Source organism: Euprymna scolopes, chromosome 24 (genome assembly GCF_053919585.1).
Source record: "Euprymna scolopes isolate OS-2025 chromosome 24, ASM5391958v1, whole genome shotgun sequence".
Lineage (NCBI taxonomy): Eukaryota > Metazoa > Mollusca > Cephalopoda > Sepiida > Sepiolidae > Euprymna > Euprymna scolopes.
In genome coordinates, this window is record NC_136505.1 from 78,742,368 (window position 1) to 78,764,223 (window position 21,856).

The 21,856-nt window shown below is 33.5% G+C and overlaps 1 protein-coding gene across 3 annotated transcripts in view; it reads right to left on the reverse strand.

The window, feature by feature from the left end:
* LOC145246786 (very long-chain specific acyl-CoA dehydrogenase, mitochondrial-like) overlaps positions 1 to 21,856 on the reverse strand; it is a 296,798-nt gene that overhangs the window by 174,452 nt on the left and 100,490 nt on the right. For all 3 annotated transcript variants that reach the window (XR_013863168.1, XM_080108581.1, XM_080108582.1), the window contains exon 10: positions 7,727 to 7,789. Coding sequence is in view for 2 of the 3 variants with exons in the window: in XM_080108581.1 (XP_079964707.1) it covers positions 7,727 to 7,789 (63 nt within the window). In the remaining variant the exon portion in view is untranslated. The remainder of the gene's footprint in view (positions 1 to 7,726; positions 7,790 to 21,856) is intronic.

Genomic DNA, 21,856 nt, shown 5'->3' on the forward strand with positions numbered 1-21,856 from the left:
CATAATGACTTACAAGACCCAAAAAGGATCATAGTGTTGCAGTATCCTTTGGAGTTGCTGTGTCTTTTATTGCCTAAATATTGTCTGGATCTGATTTTCAACTATTTTTGCCAAATATGAAGAAGTTTGAAAGAATTTGTATTTGCTTGGTATTGGTGTTGAAATCCATATTGTTGAATTTGATTCAGCACGGAAGTAAGATGATGCAGAAGTCCCTCTTGGGATGTGCCTATAATGATAATATCATCAATGTAGGCAGAAACTCCCGGCAATCCGGTGAGCATTGTATCCATGTTTTGTTGGGAAATCGCTAGAGCTGACTTGAATGGAAGGTGGTTAAATTGAAATAATTCCTTGTGAGTGTTAATAGTGAGAAGATTTTTGGAATCTTCACCAATTTCCAGTTGTAGATATGCATCTGTGAGGCCAGTTTTGCAAAACAAGTTCCACCATTGAGTTTTAAGAATGGATCTTCCGATACAGGTAGTAGATACTGAGGTGTCTCCAGTCAGTCTGTCATTTAATCCTGTGCTGAAGTCTGCACATAAGCGTACTTTGTCAAAAGCCTTCTTCACAATGATAATAGGTGCTACCCAGGATGAATAATTAGTAGGTAGGATTACTCTTTGTTGTAGATGATGCAATTGTTTTTCTACTGTAACTAAAGCTGCTTATGGTACCAGACTGGTCTGAAGATTGCTTTCGCATCTGCCTTCAGTTTTAAAGTCACTTTAACTTTAGAACAACATCCAAGTCCCTTTTGAAAAACATTGCTGAACTTTGCTTTAAGTATGTTCTTAAAATGTGTTTCAGCATCTGCTGCAGCATTAATATTGAAAGAATTGAAAATTGAGTATAGCAGAACATTAAGATAAAGTTCTTCAAATAAATCGAAATCAAGAAGAATCGGGGTTGATGTCTCAGAAACGTAGCACATAACTGAAAATCTTTTACTTAAAAAAAAAAAAAGCATTGCATGTTAACTCACCAGTTAGTTGTATCTTGTTTCCCCAATGCACCACAAGCAATATAAATCATCTTCTTAAAAGTTGGTTTCCCAACAACTGCCATGTTGGACATGAAATTAAAGTGATATCTGAAGCAGTATTCAACTGAAAGTTCACTGGTTTGTATATATTTTCTTCAAGCTTAAAAATTTACATTAAAAGTGGTAAAAATTGAATTCAATGTGATATTCTGGAAACGTCCTGGCATTTTTCTGTGGTTTTTGCCTCTTGACTGTGCAATATTCATCCTGCAAATGTTGCAGTTATTTTTACAACAAAACCCATCCATATGACCACAACATGAATAATGAATAATGAATATTAAATAACGAATATTAAATAAAGATGCTGATTCACCAAAAATGTCTGATAACTGTGCTATCATTTCATCAAATGTTGCATTTCCTAGTCTTTTCAGAAGTTTGTATATTATTCAGGTTCTGCTGTGCCCAGCTTACGAAGTAGCAATGCAATTTTCATGCATAGCCCATGGATGTGAACTCATGTTGAAAAGTATCCTTCCATTCCTCATTCCAAGCAGTAAATTTTTAAAATCCGGATTGAACAAAATATCCATTATTGTGCTTGCTATGGTGTCAAGAGAAATTGATTTTGGTGCTTTCAGTCATTGTATGCAAAATTATGCCGTCAAAATTATTTGAAAATTCTGCTTGCTGATTTTGCAATATTTTATTCAGTAAATTTGGATCTATGAGGTAAATAATCCTGTTTTTTCTTTTCATTTGTGCACAATTTTTTTTTTTTCGCGAGTTCACAAAAAATACTGTGAAAAAAAGCATCTTTTTCTTTTTTTCAGGTCTTCACAAAAAAAAATATTCTGGAAAATATTGCAGAAAAGAGCAAAAAGTGTTACCATGTGCGTTTCTTGTTTTTTTAGTTCTGATATTAAATCTCATCCTCGTCACCAACTTTATTGTGTTCAGAGAAATGAAATGCCAGATCGCTGGATATCATAATAAAATGTATACAGGCTTATTTGTACTTTAACCTATTTTATTTACAGTATGAAGATTAAATTATTTGGTACTTGTACAGTTTAGTCAAGACATTAAAAAATGAAAATATCGAAATGGTTATATTGTACATATCTGTTTTGGACTGAAGATCTCCGAAAAAAATTTTAATTTAATTTGATCGAGTAGTTTTTATTTTACAGCAAAAATACGTTTTTATGAGAGCATGTTGAAGCACGTCCACTTAAATATAGAAGGCCTGTTAACTGAAAAATGTCTGCAAGCAATGTAGGTAAGATTTGTCGAACTGTTACTGTTGATACTATATGACGGCATTTTAAAAAAGAGCTTTAAAACATGTTAAAAAAGAAAAGAAAGGCACCCAATTCGATTAATAATGAAACTGAACTTTATTCGATATAAAATATAAATATTATCTATGTAAAATTACTTAATTTTAAAGCAATATACAATAAAACTGAATTATGAATTTAGGGAACAAACAAAGAAACATAAAACACAAACAATTCTTGGCTTTCGGGACAAGATCACAGTGTAGTAGTATTTGTTCTGATGCTACAATTCACCTTTTCTGTCCTCAGCCGGTGGAGGAGAAATCCTTCATGACAGAGACAATTTTTATTTTTGTTCCTGGATTTTCCCCACAAGATTATATGTTGAAATATTTAAATAACTATTACTTTTAATACAGAAATTACATTTAAAGTTTTGGTTTTCTGTTCTTCTATGTCCATTTTTTCCCCATGTTTTTCATCAAAATGTTTAGCATATTTTCATCAGGAATCCTATACTCTGCTATAGTCTTCATTTTCATATCAGTGCATAATACATATATATACAGAAATGAAGTTCACATAACTACTAAGAGACAATTATACTATAATGTGAATATTGGTTAAAAACTAAGAAAATATAGTAAACATGTCCGATATTAAATCAGGATGGTGGTAAATTTTGGAGGGGATATTATCATTATTATTTCACTCAGAAGTTGTCTCACAGGCCATCATCAGTGATCAGTCACTGCAGTATTCGCTGGAGACCGCATGACAAGTCTCCTCAGATTTCCAATGTTCTCCACCCCTTGACCACTTGTGCAGATATTGCACATTATCACAACAGCCGTTTGCCATTGATTTCTCATTGGCATCAGCCATTGGTGCTTCCTGAGGTTTAGGTGACAGAATGTCCCCCCCACCCCAAAGGTACTAGATTCGAATTGCACACTTCCAGTGGAGATCTGGTTAGTACTCTTTCACCTCGGTCTTTCCATCCTCCGAGACCCTTTACTAGTTGATGTGGCACCAGTTCATGCCATCTACACCAGTTTTTTTTTTATTATCATTGTTATAATAATAATGGTGCTTGTGCAGTGTACGCACTGTGCTATATTTTAGATAGTATTTCCAAATTAAATTTTCATGGTATCTTTTTATTTCATTAAATTGTTAGGTGAAAATGTAGAATAGTTAGCCCTTCCCCTGTTAAGAATGGCTTTCTAAATATTTTCAGCAGGGCGTGTACAACATTTACTTGTACTTCACAGGGAACATGGACCCTGCGTAAACAGTGTTTTTATTCAATGATTGCTCCCTGTAAGCGCATGGAAAAAAGATTTTCTTTAATCACAAAAACTTTTTTGCGGGTACTATTTGAGGCCAAAAAAGGGGAGGGGGAACATTATCTGAATATATATAAAAAAATAAAAATCTTGGCACTTCATGGAGAAGGTGGACCCTGCGTAAACGGGTTTTAATTTAATGGCTGCTCCCTGAGGTTTTCTTTCACTTTCTTCGTATATATCTCATACACCCCCCCCCCTTTTTTTTTTTTTTTTTTTTTTTTTTTTAAATCGAGCATGTATTTATTTTTTGGATTTTTAAAATTTCTTTAATTAAATTTGATTCATACTTTTGTGCTTGTTTTTATTTTATTCATACTTTGTGCTTGTTTTTATTTTATTTTGATTTGTTTTTATTGTATTTTCCCCACTAAATATTTTTTGTTACATTTATTTTTTCATACACATTCTCATAATTCTTTTGGCTTTTTTTTAGGCCTCAAATAGTACCTTCAAAAACGTTTTGAAAATAAAAAAAAACAAGCACGAAATAAAAGTATGAATCAAATTTAATTAAAGAAATAAAAAATTTAAAAAATAGTAAATACACGCTTGATTAAAAAAAAAAGTGTATGAGATATATACAAAGAAAGTAAAAGAAAATTTCAGAGAGCAGCCATTAAATCAAAACCAGTTTATGCAGGGTCCACGTTCCCCATGAAGTACCTAAATCTTTAGTGGAGAAAATAATAAAAAAAATTAAAATAAAATAAAAACAAGCACGAAATAAAAGTATGAATCAAATTTACCTACCAAATAACGGGAAAAAAAAATCAAAAAATAAATACATGCACGATTAAAAAAAAAAAAGTCTGAGATATATATGAAAAAAGTGAAAGAAAACGCTTTCAGGGAGCAATCATTGAATAACAACACCGTTTACACAGGGTCCACGTTCCCCGTGAAGTACCCATTTATTTATAAGATAAAACACAAGAAAATATGTTAACTAAAATTTAATGTACTCTTTATTTTTAGTTCATATCAAAACTTTAATTAAAACTGATTAGTTAATGAATTTTTAAGATGAATTTGTGTTTGTTATGTCTTGATAAACATTGAATTTCCTATTTCATTTCAGTCATGTAAATTATTTACAGTGGAAATGTTATGAAACAAACAAACTTTAAGTTTTAAATATATTCCAAAGAAATAAATTACGCCCGGTGCTAAACTATTGAATTCATCAATATTGTTTTGATTAAATAAAAAAAAAATAAATAAAAAATTTAAAAAACCTGTCGTGAAAAGTGCTTCTAACTTTAAAGTATTTGAAAATACTCAATGAAAAGTTTTATTTATAATTAAAAGAACAGACTAAAAAATATTCTCATAAAAAAAAATTGTTTATTTTGCAGTTTAAAAAAATAATAAAATGAAATATTCGGTTTTCTTCGATAGACATGTGAGAAACTTTCAAAAACAGGTTCACTTACTGTTATAATTTGTTAGATTAAAATTATCCAAATCAATGTGCAATTGGATAATTATATTATACAAATGAAGAATTGTTTTTCTCTTTAAAAAAAAATATGTTTAAATTACCACAAGGGGCAAGGGAAAATATTTTTATGGCTATTAGTGTGTAAGGGGCAACGAAAAATATTTTTTTATGGTGATTAGCGTGGTCACATGGTTGAACACAAGAAACTTTAGGCACTGTGCACCTACATGACGTTACGCTGTCATGTTCATTGGCCTGTACTTACTCTCGGTGGCCTCGGTTGAAGTCAGCCATTACGAAATTTGTTGAACACGCCAAAGGGAGATAACTCCAGTTAAAGCACCGACACTCCCTCCCCATCTTTACTAGCTTTTCTTCCTAAAAATCGAACTTTTTGCTCGGTATCATAACAAATTGTTTTTTCGCTATAAAATAAAAACTACTCGATCAAATTTAGTGAAATTTTTTTTCAGAGAACTTCAGACTGTAACGAGTACGTACAATATAAGTTGTTTTTTATATTTTCATTTTTTTTAATGTCTTGACTAAACTGTATAAGCGCCAATTATTTACATGACGATATCGAGTGTCTGGCATGTGGCTTATCTTGCTAGTCTCTCCTTACTCTCTAGAACTCTCAAGTTGTCAAGGGTCGTAACTCAAAGCAAAGGGCAATAACTCCACTTTTTATTTCGAATTACGTCCCCTATTTGGCGCAACGGCTTGGAAAATGGTGGATTATTTTACATTAAATTTATATGTGAAACTAATCCCTCACTAAAATAATTATTTTTGTTTTTTTCTTTCTGCCAAGTTTTCAGAGTGTTCAGATGTAATTGCTCCCAACCCTACCACTACACCAAAGTCCGAGTGGTAAGCCTCCTCTTTTTACAAAGACCCTCTTAAAATCACACACAATTGTCTATGAAAAAAAAGAAAGAAAAAATTTACAGGATCATTTCCCATAAAAATGTTATAACCCTAAAATCTAAGTTTATTTTACATTAAATTTTTATATAAAACTAGCCAAAGTACCAGTCATTGACTGGATTCAAAAAATGCCTACAGAAAATGGACTCTGATTTATGAAAGTATGATAGGTTATGAAAAGGAAGGGTTGTAAAGAGATAGCTTCGAATTTGGGGGTATCAAAACCAAAGCAAAATATGATGAAAGTAAAAATAAAATAGATAAACCCCATAATTTATTATACCACGCCTGTTCACACTGAAACACTTATCACAATATTCTGTGGATCTATATTAAAAAACCTTGTTAAACTTTGTGACATATTTCCATTCTATGGAGGTCAGGTGCGAATGAACACCCCATAATTTTATTATACCATAGTTCTTCAAACTGAAACATATCAAAGTATACTTACGCAGATAGATATGAAAATTTTTTATTAAAGTTTGTGCCTATTTCCATTCTATGGAGGCCAGGCGCGAACACAGATCCCACAATTTTATTATACCATCCCTATTTAAGTTAAAACATACTTATCAAAGTATTCTTATGTACATCTATATCAAAAACACTTTTAAACGTTTTTTGTTTTAATTTTTAAATTTTTTATTTTGATACTTTGTGGACCAGGCGCGAATGCAGACCCCACAATTTTAATGAACCACCGTTCTGCCAGATCAAACATACCCATTCCTGTGTCTCGATACATCTTCTATCATTATATGTAATCAGTTTTTTAAAATAGTCAACCATATAGGAGCCTATTCGTGACCACACACACACACGCACATTCAGCTTTATATTATAGATTTATATTTTTGTTTTATTTTTTTTCTGCTAAGTTTTTCAGTGTGTGTATATGTAATTGCCTAAAAAAGGGTGAGCCACATATTTTGAGGAGGTAGGTAGGAGTGATTTAGCATTAACAATACCAAAAATCATGCACTATATTCATTTCTAATAGTTCTAGTATTATATTTAAGTTTCTTGTGCATAAAATACCTTCCATTAAACTTTCTTTAACTTTTTTTTTCAATGTTCTTTAACTTTTTTTTGAATGCATACATATTTTAATTTATTTCAATTTTATTTTTTAATATTTTGACAGAAATTTTTACTGGACATAAAGAATACAATTTTCAAGCTTTTCAAAATATTTTCAAGACATTTTCCATATTTTCAAAGATTTTTCAAGATAATAGAAATAAGGCTTTTCAAGACAAAAGTTAAATTTCAAGGACTTTTCAAGTCTGTGCGAACCTTGATTTACTGCAGATTACTTGGAAACCACTAATTTCTGGAGATTTTCAGTGCCATATTCGGATTCATTCAACAAAAGTACACTTATATGCCGAATTTCATTACTTAATCTTGTGTTTTAACCAAAATATAAAATTTTTACTGAAAAAGTAGTGTAAAAAGTGTGATAAAATGCAGATGGTCTTAAGGAGGGAAAATATCAAATCTGCAAGGTACAAAAATAGTCACAACTTCCATGTTTTTAGTCAGATTTTTAAAAATTTAAGAGATTCTTTCTTAGATCATCAAGCTCTTTTACATGTCATTATTTAGGTATTTTAAGCAATTTCAATTTTTTTTTTATATGGATTGCTACTCAAGCGGAATAAAAAATTGGAGGCATTATTTTTGGAATGTCTCTCATATCTATTAAGGGAAAAAGTAAACTTACCTTCATGTATCCCAATCCACCTAAAATCTGCACAGCTTCATCAGCACAGAACCAGGCTGCTTCCTGCCAAAGTAAGAATTGGAATCAATGATTAGATAAGTTATCTACATTTTATTTGTATACTAGCGGGGCTACCCCGGCGTTGCTCGAGACTGTATAAACAATGAGAAAATTGAAGTTGATTTTGAATATAATTGTTATTCTTTGGAGACAGGAATTTTTAATGTCGATGTATCATTTGCTATTTCGAGCAAAAGAATATTTTACCTACGCCAGTACGGCTATTACACATGTATGAACTAATTGTACCTTCCCTAGGACAGGTAATTTACAGAATGTATAAATAATAATTTTACCTTTTTGGATGGGTAATTTACAACACATATTTAAAATATGTTTACCTACCTTCGGACGGGTAATTTATATACATATATGAAACAATTTAACATACTCTCCACAGGTATTGTACAACATATATGAAATAATTTCTCTTCCCACTTACCATAAATTTAAGAAAATTGAAGTCATTTTTAGAAGATGGATCATTAGGATTTCCAAATTAATACATAAATACATTGTGTTTGTTAATGAGTTCACAACCCTTGCTTCATTATAAATTTCAACATTACTACGTTTCCTTCCTTCCTTCCTTACTATCGGTGCTATTATTGTAAGAAAAATTATCGCTTTTCCCCTTACGAAAATAATAACTTTGATATATATTGTCTGGGTTGATTATTTCATTACACCAATCGATTAATTCACATTTTATCATTTTTGATAATTCTTGGATAATATATCAAGGGGAGGGGGCGATAATTTGGGTTACAATTATAAAAAATCTAACCCACATTATCACCTGTACAAAAATAATAACTTTGATTTGGGTTGATTATTTCATTACAAACACACTGATATATTAACTGATATTTTTTTTTTTTTTTTTTTTTTTACACAGGCATTACATTATCAAGGTCAAGAGGCCACTCAAGGATAAGGGTTAAAAAGTGTACAGTAGAAATTGGAAAATATAGTAATCATTAGTAATGAAAATTCGGTAAATTTCTTAACTTATATGGAACAGCTCATCAAGAACTTATTTATGTTAGACTTGAACACAACCATATTGTACTCAGTCGGAAAGCAGGAAAACGGAAGACAGTTCCACAGGCGTGCAGTTCTAAGAAAGAAGCTTTGTTCATGGAATCTACGTTTAGGTTTAGGCACAGATAAAGAGTGGGGGGAATTATTGATAGTGTTTTCAGCTAGACAAGTGTTTCTTGTGAAAGTTTGGCGATGGGGGACCATAGACTGAAGCTCAGTCGAACACTTTCCACGAAAATAGCGATACATCAGAGACAAGGTCACAACATCTCTTCTGTGAGAAAGAGGTTGCAGCGAAGAGAAAAGGACATCTACGAGGCTACGAAGTCTATTTTGAACTCTATCAAGGCAGGACAATTTGTTTCAAGCAGCTCCTACCCAGATGTGGCAACAGTATTCCATCCTTGGACGTACCTGGCTCTTATATAGATAGAGAATTGCATCAGCAGTGAGATATCTACTGGATCAATAGAAAGATCCCACCATTTTTCCAGCGGCCCTGGCAACAGATTTGATGTACGTGTTCCATTTAAGATCAGGAGTAATTATCAAGCCCTGAAGCTTGTCAAAACATAAAGCCTTCCTGAGATGAGAGCCATTCATTTCAATTGATGCCAGATGTGGATCAGAGTGTTGATGATGTAAAGATAAAAGCTTGGTTTTAGATGCAGTAAAAGTAACAAGCCACTTCTTTCCCATTGTACCATGTGCTCAAGATCAGAGGAGAGAGAATCAGAGAGAACTTGGTCGTTTACGGTCTCAGATGTGCTACTATAGATGGTAGTGTCATCAACATAGATGTCTACAAATGATGTAAGGATATGATTTGGAAGATCATTAATATAGATCAGGAAAAGAGTTGGATCCAGGATGGATCCCTGAGGGACTCCAGCATTAATACTAAGAGCTTCTGATTTCTGCCCATCAACCACTACTCTTATGAACCTCTCAGAAAGAAATGATTTAATAATTGAGAAGACATTTCCAGCTATACCATAGCTAGAGATCTTGTGAAGTAAACCTTTACGCCATACCCTATCAAAGGCCTTAGATATGTCAAGGGCAATTGCCCTAGAAAGGTTGCCTCCGTCGAGAGATTTGCTAATCCTATGAGATATAACTGTAAGCACATCTGCTGTAGATCTAGCAGAACGGAAACCATATTGAGTGTTACTAAGAAGGTTATTTTTGTTGAGATGGTTGATTACTTCTGTATTTAACACAGATTCCAGCAACTTACTCATGACGCACAGGAGACTTATTGGCCTGTACTGACAGGGGATGAGCGATCACCTGAATTCTTAAATACAGGGCATACTGATGAGATTTTCCAGGGTGATGGGAAGCTATTCTCCTTAAGACAACGTTTGAACAGTTTTGTAAGTATAGGCGCTAGTTCTGGTTGAAGTTTTTTGAGTACTATAATTGGAATATCGTCAGGGCCAGTTGCTTTACTGGAATCAAGGTTTTTGATTAGCTTGGCAACATCACATACAGAAATATGTATATCACATAGCGTGTTTTCTGATACAGGAGGAAATATTGGGGGTTGGTGGCCTTGGTCGCAAAGGGTAGAATTAGCTGCAAAGTTCTTGGCAAAGAGTTTGGCTTTGTCTGATGCTGACGAGATTACCTCAGGTCCATTGATGATAGTTGGGATAGAACAAACGCTTCAGTTCAGGATTCTGTTTGCTATTTGCCAAAACTGGTGGGAACCAAGCCGCTGCTCAGCTACTTTGGACTTGACGGACTGAGCATACAACTCTCTTGCATTCTTTATTACTTTCTTACAATGGTTGCTGGCAGTCCTGAAAGCGCCTTTAGTTTCCATACATCTATTATGTTGGAAGCAGTGGAAAAAGTGATTTCTGTGCGCAATGGCAGAAGCTCATTCTAGAGAGAACCATGGCTGGCTGTTAGGTTTTTGCTGGAATTTTTTCGAGGGTATGAAACGGTCTATACCTACAATTAACCATTCGATCAGGTCTGATACTATAGAGGATACATCCTTTTTAAACATGGAACGCAGAGGTAGATCCGATATAAATGTACGAAAGCTATCCCAGTCAGCATTAGTGTATCGACATACTGTACGATGGAGAGGTACGTCTGGGGACTTATTACATTTCATTTTTATCTTAATTGATACAATAGAGTGGTCGGAAGATCCAAGAGAAGACAGAACAGAAACTGAACATAGTTCAGGGCAAGTTGTGAGAAAAAGGTCTAGTAGACTTGCATACTGGCTGTCATTGTCGGGCACATGGGTGGGTTCGTGAAAAATCTGAGTGAGGTCATAAGCAATGGAGAAATCATGACAGAACCTCCCCTCATCATCGGTCTTGTTTGAGTGGGTTAACCATTCGATGTTGTGAACATTGAAGTCTCCACTGAAGGATGAGCAGATAGGACTTGGTCAATTTTCTCAGTTTGTTTGTTTGTTTTTTTGTTCAGTTTATTGGCCTATCAACAGCTGCATGGTCATTTAAGGCCAAATAAGTTCATTTTTTTTTTTTCTTTGGATGTCTTAGTAAGGTAGGTGTTCTTTATTTTCCAGTATGTCAAGGTAAGATTGGAGGAAGGTCTGTAAGAGATTTGGGTTGAAAATTTTTTTTTTTTTTTTTTTTTTCTTTTTTGGTAGATTCATACTTTGGAGGAGAGGTTTACCTCTTTCAAGTAATTTAGAATTGTTTTTTCATTTATTTTTTCAAAGAGATCTTTAATGTTGTTAATGCTGTAGTGTTTTTGGCGTAGGGGAGCTAGGTCAATGCAGTTAATTAAAAAATGTTTAACGGTGTAGTTTTCTTGGCATGGTAAGCATTCAGGTGGATTTTCTCCTTTTAATAGGAATGAGTGGGTGATATTTGTATGCCCTGTTCTTAATCTTGTAATGATCACTTCTTCTCTTCGGTTTAGTTTAGATTTGGGATTCCATTCTTCAAGTGTAGGTTTGATTTCTTGTAGCTTGTTTTTTGTATAAGTGTTCCATTGTTGTTGCCATTTTGTTTTGATATACAGGTTTATGGTTGGTTTAAAGTCAGTGTAGGGGATTTTTATGTTGGAGATTTCCAAGTTTAGTGACTCTTTAGCAGCTAGGTCAGCTTTTGTATTCCCTAGGATGCCAATATGGCTTGGGATCCAGCATAGGATGATTTGTTTTTGAGTATGAAGAAAATCGAGTTTGTTTAATAGATTAGTTATTAGCGGATTGCAAATGTTCTTTTCTTTTAATGAAGTTAGAACTGATAAAGAGTCCGAAAATATTATAAACTTGTTTGCTTGATCAGCACTTATAATATTAAGGGCCAGGTTTATTGCTGAGGCTTCAGCACTAAAGATGGAAGACCTATCAGGTAGGCGTTTTTGAATTTTTCTTTGCCGATAAATAGCAGAGCTGCCGACTTTTTCTTTGGTTTTAGCTCCGTCAGTATAAATGTGTTCATAGTCCGGATAGTCATGAAGGATGTCATGTATTTTTTCCATATAGATGGGTTTGATTGTGTTCGATTTGGGGTGTTTAGAGAGATCTAATAGAATAGGAGAGTGTTTTGGATGTTCGGGTGGGTTTACAGCAGTTTTGGAAAGCCAGGGTGGATGTTTGAGTGTAGAAGCTTTGTGGATTTGCGAGATGTTAATTTTGGCTTTGTCTTTAATTTCTTTCATACGGAGACCATAAGGCTTGATTGCTTTTTCCTTTTTTTGGAATAGGATTTGGTGTTTGGGGTGAGAGACACTCTGGTATATAGGGCTCGAAGTGTTAGATGCAAGTTTTGTATAGTATTGTAGGGCTAATTTTGTCCGTCTCATTTCAAGTGTAGGTTCATTCGCTTCTGCATAAAGACTCTCGACTGGTGTAGTGGGAAATGCTCCAAGTGCTAGTCGGAGTCCTTGGTGGTGAATTGTGTTCAGTTCTTTAATGTAGGATTTTCTTGTTGCACCGTAGATAAAGCAGCCATAGTCCAACTTTGATCGTATCAGTGTTTGATAGAGTTTTAGAATTGTTTTGCAATCAGCTCCCCAGTTTGTATGAGCTATGGTTCTCACAAGTTGCATTCTTTGGTTGCATTTTTTCCTTAAGTATTTAATGTGGGGTATGAAGGTGAGTTTTTTGTCAAAGGTGATTCCAAGATACTTGTATTGATCTGTAACTGTTAGTCTATTATTGTTAATTTTTAGCTCGGGGTCAGGATGCATTTTTCTATGTTGGCAGAAGTGAACACATTTTGTTTTTGTTTGAGAACAGCTGAAGCCATTTTTGGTAGCCCAGCTAGAAATTTTGTTGATGCATAATTGTAGGTGTCGTTCAATAGTGTTCATATGTTTAGCCTTAAAACTAATCATGAGATCGTCAACATAGATGGCATAGTTTGTTCCGAAGTTTATGTTATTAACTATATTGTTTATTTTCACATTAAAGAGTGTAACTGAAAGAATTCCACCTTGGGGAACTCCCAATTCTTGTTTTTGAGACTTTGATAAGATGTTTCCGAGTCTTACTTGGAAGGTTCTGTCACTCAGATAGCTTTTGATAAATGTTGGCATTCTGCCTCTTAGACCTAGTTCATTAAGGTCTTTTAATATTCCATACTTCCAAGTGGTATCAAAAGCTTTTTCTATGTCAAAGAAAACTGTTACCACATGTTCTTTGAGGATGAAAGCTTCTCTAATATAGGTTCCCAAATTTATGATATGATCAATAGGGCTTCTGCCCTTTTGGAAGCCTGCTTAGTGTTCAGAGATTAGGTGATTTCTTTCTAGATACCAGGATAGTCTTCTATTGATCATTTGCTCGAGGGTTTTGCAGATGCAACTAGTAAGTGCAATGGGACGGTAGTTTATTGGATCTGAGGGGTCTTTTGAAGATTTAGGTATGGGAATTATAATGGCATGTCTCCAAGTGTCGGGGAATTTTTCATTGATCCAGATATCATTGAAAATTTTGAGGAGGTATTCTTTTGATTTCATTGGCCATTCTTTTAGGAAGACATAGGGGATTTCATCTGGTCTGGCTGTTGAATTATGGATGTTTTTGAGAGATTCTTCTAATTCGTACATAGTAAGGATTTGATTGTAGTATTCAGTGTTGTCTGAATGGAAGCGGATTTGTTGTTCTGCTTGGTTTTTGATGACTTGGAGAGGAGTTTTTGGCAAAGTTTTCTGCTAAGATTTCAGCTATTTTTTTTTTTTGTTAGTGATTTTGACATTGTGATGGATGAGATGTTTATTAGCTTGTTTAGTGTATTTCCCAGTAATTTTGTTTATCATGTTCCATATTTCCTTAGGTTTGGTGTTTGAATTTAGTTGGCTAACATAAGTTTGCCATGTTGATTGCTTAGCTTGCTTAATGGTTCTGTGAGCTTTGGCTCGGTTTATTTTGTAATTTTCTAAATTTTCTTTAGTTGGTTGGCTATTAAATTTTCTGAGTGCTGTTCATCTGGCTCTGAGCGCTTTTTTGCAATCTTTGTTATACCAAGGCTTGTTATATCTTGTTGATGGGGAGCTTTTAGGAATAGTTTTCTCAGCTATAATATTTAGAGTATTGGTGAAGTGGGTAATGTCATCATCTTTTGTTAAATTAGCTTCTTGCACTAGGTCTGTGTGGCACCTTTTTTTGAAATCTTCCCAGTTGGCTTTATGCAAGTTCCATCGGGGTGTTTTAGTGTCATTCTCTGGTTCTTGACCTTCTAGGATGATCGGGAAGTGATCACTCCCACAGGTCTCATGATGTACATTCCATTTATATTCTGGGAAAATACTGGGTTCTGATATGGTGAGGTCAATAGCCGAGAGTATTCCAGAGCTAGGGTGAAGATAGGTGTTGGTTCCGTTGTTAAACAAACATAGTTGGTTTTCATCTAGAAAATTTTCGATAATTTTACCTCTTCTGCTTGTTTGTTTGTTTCCCCATAGTTCATTGTGGCTATTAAAGTCACCCATGAGGATAAAAGGTTTAGGGAGTTGTTGGAGTTCAAGTCTGTTTTATTTATGTTTTCATTAGGTGGCAGGTATAGGGAGCAAATTGTTAGCGGTTTTCTTAGACTGATGGTTACTGCAATGGCTTGTAGTGTTGTATTCAGTTTGATTTCGCTTTGAAATTTTTATATTATTATTAATTAGAATGGACACTCCTACGGGAGGCTCTATTTCCTTGTTCGTGTATATAATCATAGGTTGTATATCGTTTGATATGTAGTGTGTTCTGAATTTTCTTATAAGTTTCTTGTAGGCATATGACTGCTGGGTGAAAAGAGGCAATGAGAAGGTTCAATTCGTCGAAATTTGCCTTTTCACCTCTAATGTTCCATTGAAGGAATACTGGTTTATAGGTCATTGGTGGTAAGGTAATGATCCTCTGTGCTGTGTTTTTTTTTTCTTTTTTAGTTGATTATGGGTTTTAGTATTGGTGTTGATATAAGGTATGGATTTAGTGTAAGTTGTGGAGGGTTTTCAATTAGCTTTGTTTTTTTCTTCTGTTTTTGACTTGTCTTCTGTTTGGTCTTTTGTTTCGGGTTTTTTGTTTGAGGATCTGGAACTAGAATTAGCATGGGACCTTATGTCCATTTTGTTTTGGTTTTTCTTTTGATTTGACGTTGATCGATGGGAGATTTCTTGATTTAAGGTTTCTGTTTGTTGGTTTGGGTATTCTGTTTCCATTTCATCTTCAGGTTCAATTTGATTTTTAGGGATTGGAGTTCTAGTTCTGGAGTTTGAACGGGACCTTATAACTGTTTTGTTTAGGTTTTTCTTTTGGTTTGGTGGTGTTCGATAGGAAATTTCTTGTTTTGGGGTTTCTGTTTGATATTCAGTCTCCATTTCATCAGTTTCTATTAAATTTTTGGTGAGGATTTCTATTTTTTGTTTTGCTGGTTTATTATTTGGTTTTAAGAAAGTTAGTTCTTGGGGATATTGGCTTTTAAGAGGGGAGGTTTGGGTTTGGGAGGAGTTAAATACTTTATTGGGTTCTTTCTTAGTTTCTAGTTTTAATTTTTCTAGTTTTTGAAAGTGTTGTATTTTTAGTTTTTTTTGGAAGTTAAGCAATTCGTTTGGTTCTAGATGTACCAGTTTTTCAATAAGTTCATTGTATTTATCAGGCTGGTTGCTGGGATTTGTTTTATTTATTTATTTTATGTTTTATTTCTAATGACTCCTTCCACTATTGTCTTCGCTTCTAAGTAAGAAATGTTTCGTTTATGCTTTGTGGCTAAGATTTCTTTTTCAGTTTTCCATCGTTCACAGCTTTTTGAGTAGGCAGGGTGCTCCCCTTGGCAGTTTATACATTTGGACTCGTGACATTCTTGTTCATTGTGACTTATTTCTTTAGAGCCACATTTAGTACACGTGGGATGACCTCTGCAGGCATCTCTATAGTGACCGAATTTTTGACAGTTGAAACATCTCAGAGGATCTGGGATGTATATTTCAACTGGTTCCATGGTGTAACCAATTTTAATTTTAGGTGGAATTTTTGGAGTGTTAAATGTAATAATGTAAGTATGGGTTGGTATTTTTTCTGAGTTTTTCTTTATATAGATTCTTTTAGAGTCAATGACTCCTTGTTTGCTTAGTTCCTTTTGGATTTCTTCTGGTGAAGCAAGTGATAGTTCCCGGCTACGGATAACTCCTTTGGATTGATTTAGTTTATTGTGTGGGGTAACTTTAATGTTAATATTATGGAAAGTTTTCATATTTTTTAAATTTAGGCTTTGGCTTTTTGTCTCAATTTCTATTAATAGGTTACCATCTTTAGTTTTTTTTACCATTTTAGGATTTATTTTCCTTGTTAACACCTTTTCAATGAGAAAATGGGATAATTTTGACATTGGCGTTTCGTCCAATGATTCTAATACATAGTATTTAGGAAAATCCGTATTTTCCTCATTATCTGAGTCTGATAAGGCGCGTTTGGGTTTTTGTTTTTGTTTTGACATAGATATGGATAAAAGTTTCTTTGCCTGTGTTCCCCACCCACCTCGGAGCCCAATATTGGGACTTGTCAAGGGGGAAACCCATTCGCCTTGACAGAGTCAGGGCTACACAGGCAGTATACTCAGTCAAGTAAGAAATACCGAGCATCTGTCGTTACTCAATTTTTCACTACTCAAATCTAGAGTGAACAAAATTTTGTGATTGCAGCCATGTCGGGATTGGATTCTACACTTGCTGATTGACCCTTGGCCAGCGCTTTCGAACGTCTACTTTAGGGGTGAGGTTTATCAGTTTCTATGGTTTTGTTTAAGAGGATTTCTTTTGCTAATTTTAAATTTCTCAGTTTAGTCTGAACCATTGATAGTAGACGTAGGGCTTGACCTGACCAGCCGATTGATCGGATCGGGCCCCTCCGACCACCCGTCTAACCGAGGTAAGGGCCAAAGAGATGTGTTAGGAAGAGGAGGCTCATGAACTCGTCCTCCAGGACCTTCAATCACCAGGATTCCATTCCAAGGTGTCACGGGTCGCCACCCACGGCCAACAGGTGGCCCCATTGAGGGACTTTTACCCTCTGCAGGGGGGCAGTCAGTGTATTCTAATGCCCCACTGACAGGGCCCAATTTTCTCAGATATGCTTTTAAAAATAGTAACTCCGCTGTTATGGGGGTGATAGAGAGTAAATATAAATGCAGTAGTGTGAGCTAATGCAACCCGGAAGCACATATAGGGTAAGTTAGGATCTTCTCTGGAGATGTCCCTACCACATGGAAAGCCATCTTTAATATAGGCACATATTCCATGCCCATGGCGATCTAGGGGTCAGATTTAGAAGTAAGTTAGAGTAACCTTTAATTGCAAACTCTTCTAAGGAAATAGCCTGTCCAATGCCAGTTTCGCTTAAAAATAAAAGGTCTGGTTTAGTCTTCTCTAATTGGGTTTCAACCTCTGGAAGGTTAGAACATAGACCTCTGATGTTGGAGAAGGAGACATGGTAGTTTCATCATTTTTCATAATTCTTGATATGTTACTAATTTCAGCAATCATTTTTTTATAATTGGAACCCACATTATGACCCCACACCTTACAAAAATAATAAATTGATATACTGTTTTGGTTGATTATTTCAAACACACCAATCGTTTCATTAACATTTCATCATTTTACATAATTCCTTAATATGTTACTTATTTTGAGAATCATTTTTTATAACTATATATAACTTTATAACTCTGATATTTTGTATGGGTTTATTATTTCATTACAAACACACCAATTGATTGATTCAGATATCATAATTTTTCATAATTCTCGGATATGCTACTAATTTCGACAATCATTTTTCATAATTTTAACCCACATTATGGCCCTCCCTCTTATGAAAATAATAACTGAGATATTATCTGGACCAATTATTTCATAAAAAACAAATAAATTAACTCACATTTCATCATTTTTCATAATTCTTGGATATGTTACTAATTTTGACAATGATTTTTTTATGATTATGACCCACGTTATCGCCACCCTCTCTCCTTGCGAAAATAATAACTGATATATTGTCTGTGTTGATTATTTCATTACAAACACACCAATCGATTAATTAACATTTTATCATTTTTCATAATTCTTTGATATGTTACTAATTTCGACAATCATTTTTCATAATTTTAACCCACATTAAGTCCACTCCTTACAACAATAATGACTTTGATATATTTCAAGGCCGATTATTTCATTACAAACACATCAATCGATTCACTCGCATCATTTTTCATAATTCTTGGATATGCTACTAATTTCTACAATAAGTTTACATAATTTTAACCCCTATTATCCCCTCTTATGAAAATAATAACTCTGATATATTGCCTGGGTTGATTATTTCAATAAAGAAAACACCAATCAATTAACTCACATTTCATCATTTTTCATAATTCTTGGATATGTTACTAATTTAGACAATTATGTTTCATAATTTTAGCCCACATTATCGTCTACCCCCTCCTTACGAAAATAATAACTATGTAATAATGTCTGTTTAAAATATACATGAAATAAAGTAATGTTTAAATCATAAACTGCTTCAGCCATTTCCGGCACGAACTTCTTATTCCCAACCCCACTAATGTCTAAAACACAAAATGTTGCAGGCATTTCCGGGACTGACTATATTCGCCATCCTACTGTTAAAAATATGAATGAAATATAGTAATGTTTAACTTGTAAAAGGTTTCGGCCATTTCCTGAACTGATTTCATATCCCCCACCCCACTGTTAGAAACATACATGAAATAATGTAATGTCTAAATCGTAGATTTTTCAGCTTTTAGGAATCAGATAAAGTAATTTTGAGATCGTAAACTGCTTTAGCCGTTTCCAGTCCTGACTCCGTATTCCCACTTCTTTTAAAAATATAAATGAAATAAAGTATTTTTGAAATCATAAACTGCTTCAGCAATTTCCGAGACTTACTCCATATTCCTCTCCCCACCTCTTTAAATATATGCAGAAATGGTTATTTTCTATTTGTTTTTAGAAGGAGGTAATGCCTGGTAGAAAACTATATTACGCTTACTTGGCCTTTTGGTTAGAATCAAAATGTAGTATCTGTTCTGATGCAGCATTTCAGTGAAATTATCTACTGCCCCCCCCCCTCTTCAGAAAAAGTGGTGATGAACAGGCACTAATTCACCACACCCCAATCTCACTTAAAAAAGAGGTTTGGTAATCCCTGGCGGCCTCCAGAGTACTTTTTAAAGCAACATAATCGTGCTTGTCCCCCCACCAACATCAACACATGACATCACATTCGGAAAATGACAGCAGTTTTTCTGAATACAAGATTTCATTATAAATTGTGTTTTTTTTTTATATAAATTATTTTTATTAAAAATTATTTAAATTAAATTTTTTATTAATATAAATAAGGTGCTTCTACACAGTAGAAGCACCTTATTTAAAATGCATGCTACTCAAAAAATAAATATTTCAAAGTGCAGTTAGTGATTAGGCAACACTTGCTTTACAATAAACTAATCAAGAAATTGGATTGAGAAACAGATACTTAATGTTAACTAATACTAAAAAATAGAGATAATACATGTTGGTTTCTTATTTAATAAATTTTTAGGTGAAAGTACAGAATAATTTAAATAATACCTTCCCCATTTTTGTTGGTTTTTTTTTATACAAAACATAAAAAAAATGAGTTGGTGTCATCACTTAGAATTGAAAAAAAAAAAAAAAAAAAAAAACGAGCGTTCCAGCTTGAGAAAAAAACAAATGTACGCGCATGCGCACAAAAAAACAAAATGTCACCTAATGCTTAATGAACATTTTACATGTAAATTTACCGATGTTTGTATGCGATAGACATGCATGTAAGCAAAGATATTATTCGCTATAAACCACCCTTGGTGCATGAATATTATTTTCTGAGAATTTCAGTGCTGTGACCAGTAGTTTAATAGTTTAGCTGTAAGATATTTACACACACACACACACACACACACACACACACACGTCTACTGTTTTATTTATTTGTATATAAAATGTTGCTTTACTTTTTTTATATTGACATTTTAAGTAATAAGACCATTCAGCTTCGGAAATTTTGATCAATCAATTATGCAGACTACTATTCTAATTTGTTCAATATCAGAATATTATCCAAACATCTTTAAATACATCTTTTCAAATTTGGTAACTTTTCCTCAAACTTTATCTTAAACCTGAATAGAATTTCAAAATGAACCCATTATTATTGTTATCATGTTATTGATTCCAGGATTATTTTCATGCCATCAGCAATGACCAAATGGATTTATAAGTATTTGAAATGCAATATTTTGGAAACCACCAGGAGTTACAAGCTCAAATTTTCAGGATTATCAAGTTTTTATGATAACAACTGGGAAGTTTGAAGAAAATTTAGAATTACAAGTGACATGGTCAGCAGAATATGTCATGAAATTATCCTTACATTATTTCTTACTTATCATCTGTAGTAAGAATTGAAACTACAATTTCCAGAAGACTGATTCACGAATACTACAAGTGGACAAGTAAAAGAGAAAAGCATTTAAAATTAAATCTGCTCATCTTTTCTCCTTTCTTTTTTACTTGTATTTCTTCTTTATATTTCTATTTTCCTACTTTCTCTCTCTCCCAGCTCTCATATATATTCTATCTAGGGTATTGAGTACTGTTTAATTCAACTTAAAAATTAATAAAAGATTTAAAAAATTATAACACATACCACCTGTATTTTGAGTACTGAGTACATTTGGATTTAGTATTCACCACATTCCAAGTAGCTATGGAATTAAGCACTATTTTATGTAGCATATATTTACTGAGTGTTCCACTACATTAATAATTTATTGTTTCAGATTATTACATCTTTGCTCAGAAATCTACACAAGCATGGGCAAGGGAGTCTACCAGCAAAAATGGCAACCCAGCTCTGTTCCACCAAATGGAAACTTATGAAGGGAAATCTCCACGTGATACCAAGCTATGTATGGGCTAATTCTTATATTTCTTGGGTATTAATTGAAAGTGTTAATGGCAGCTTAATACAAAGCATGCATGGCAAAGGCAAATGAAGAACATGGATCTGAAGATAAAAATATATTTTATATATTCTTTTATTTTTTCATCATTTTCGACGCTTATTTCAACGGATCATTAAATCTAAGGGAGAGAACAAGCATAGACATAGCAAAAATAAGCATATTTTGCCAGATATAATTTGGGACGCTGAAACAATCAGTAGAACAATGAAAGAATGTTAAATGAGGCAAAAAACAAAAAAAAAATGGTTATAGGAAAAAAAATAATTTGTTTTTCCTTATTTTAAGTAATCAGGATGATAAAAACTTTTTTGAAGGAGATTTTGAAGTATTTAAATCGTCAGTTTCTGGCTATGATTAAAGTTTAATTTAATTTTTTATTTAACTTCTTTTTTTTTTTTTTTTTTACTATTCTGTATAATTTAAGGCGCATAATAATTAACACACGCAAAACAATGAAAATAGAAAATGCTTTTGAAGGAGATTTTGACGTATTTAAACCATTGATGTAATTTTTTTTAAA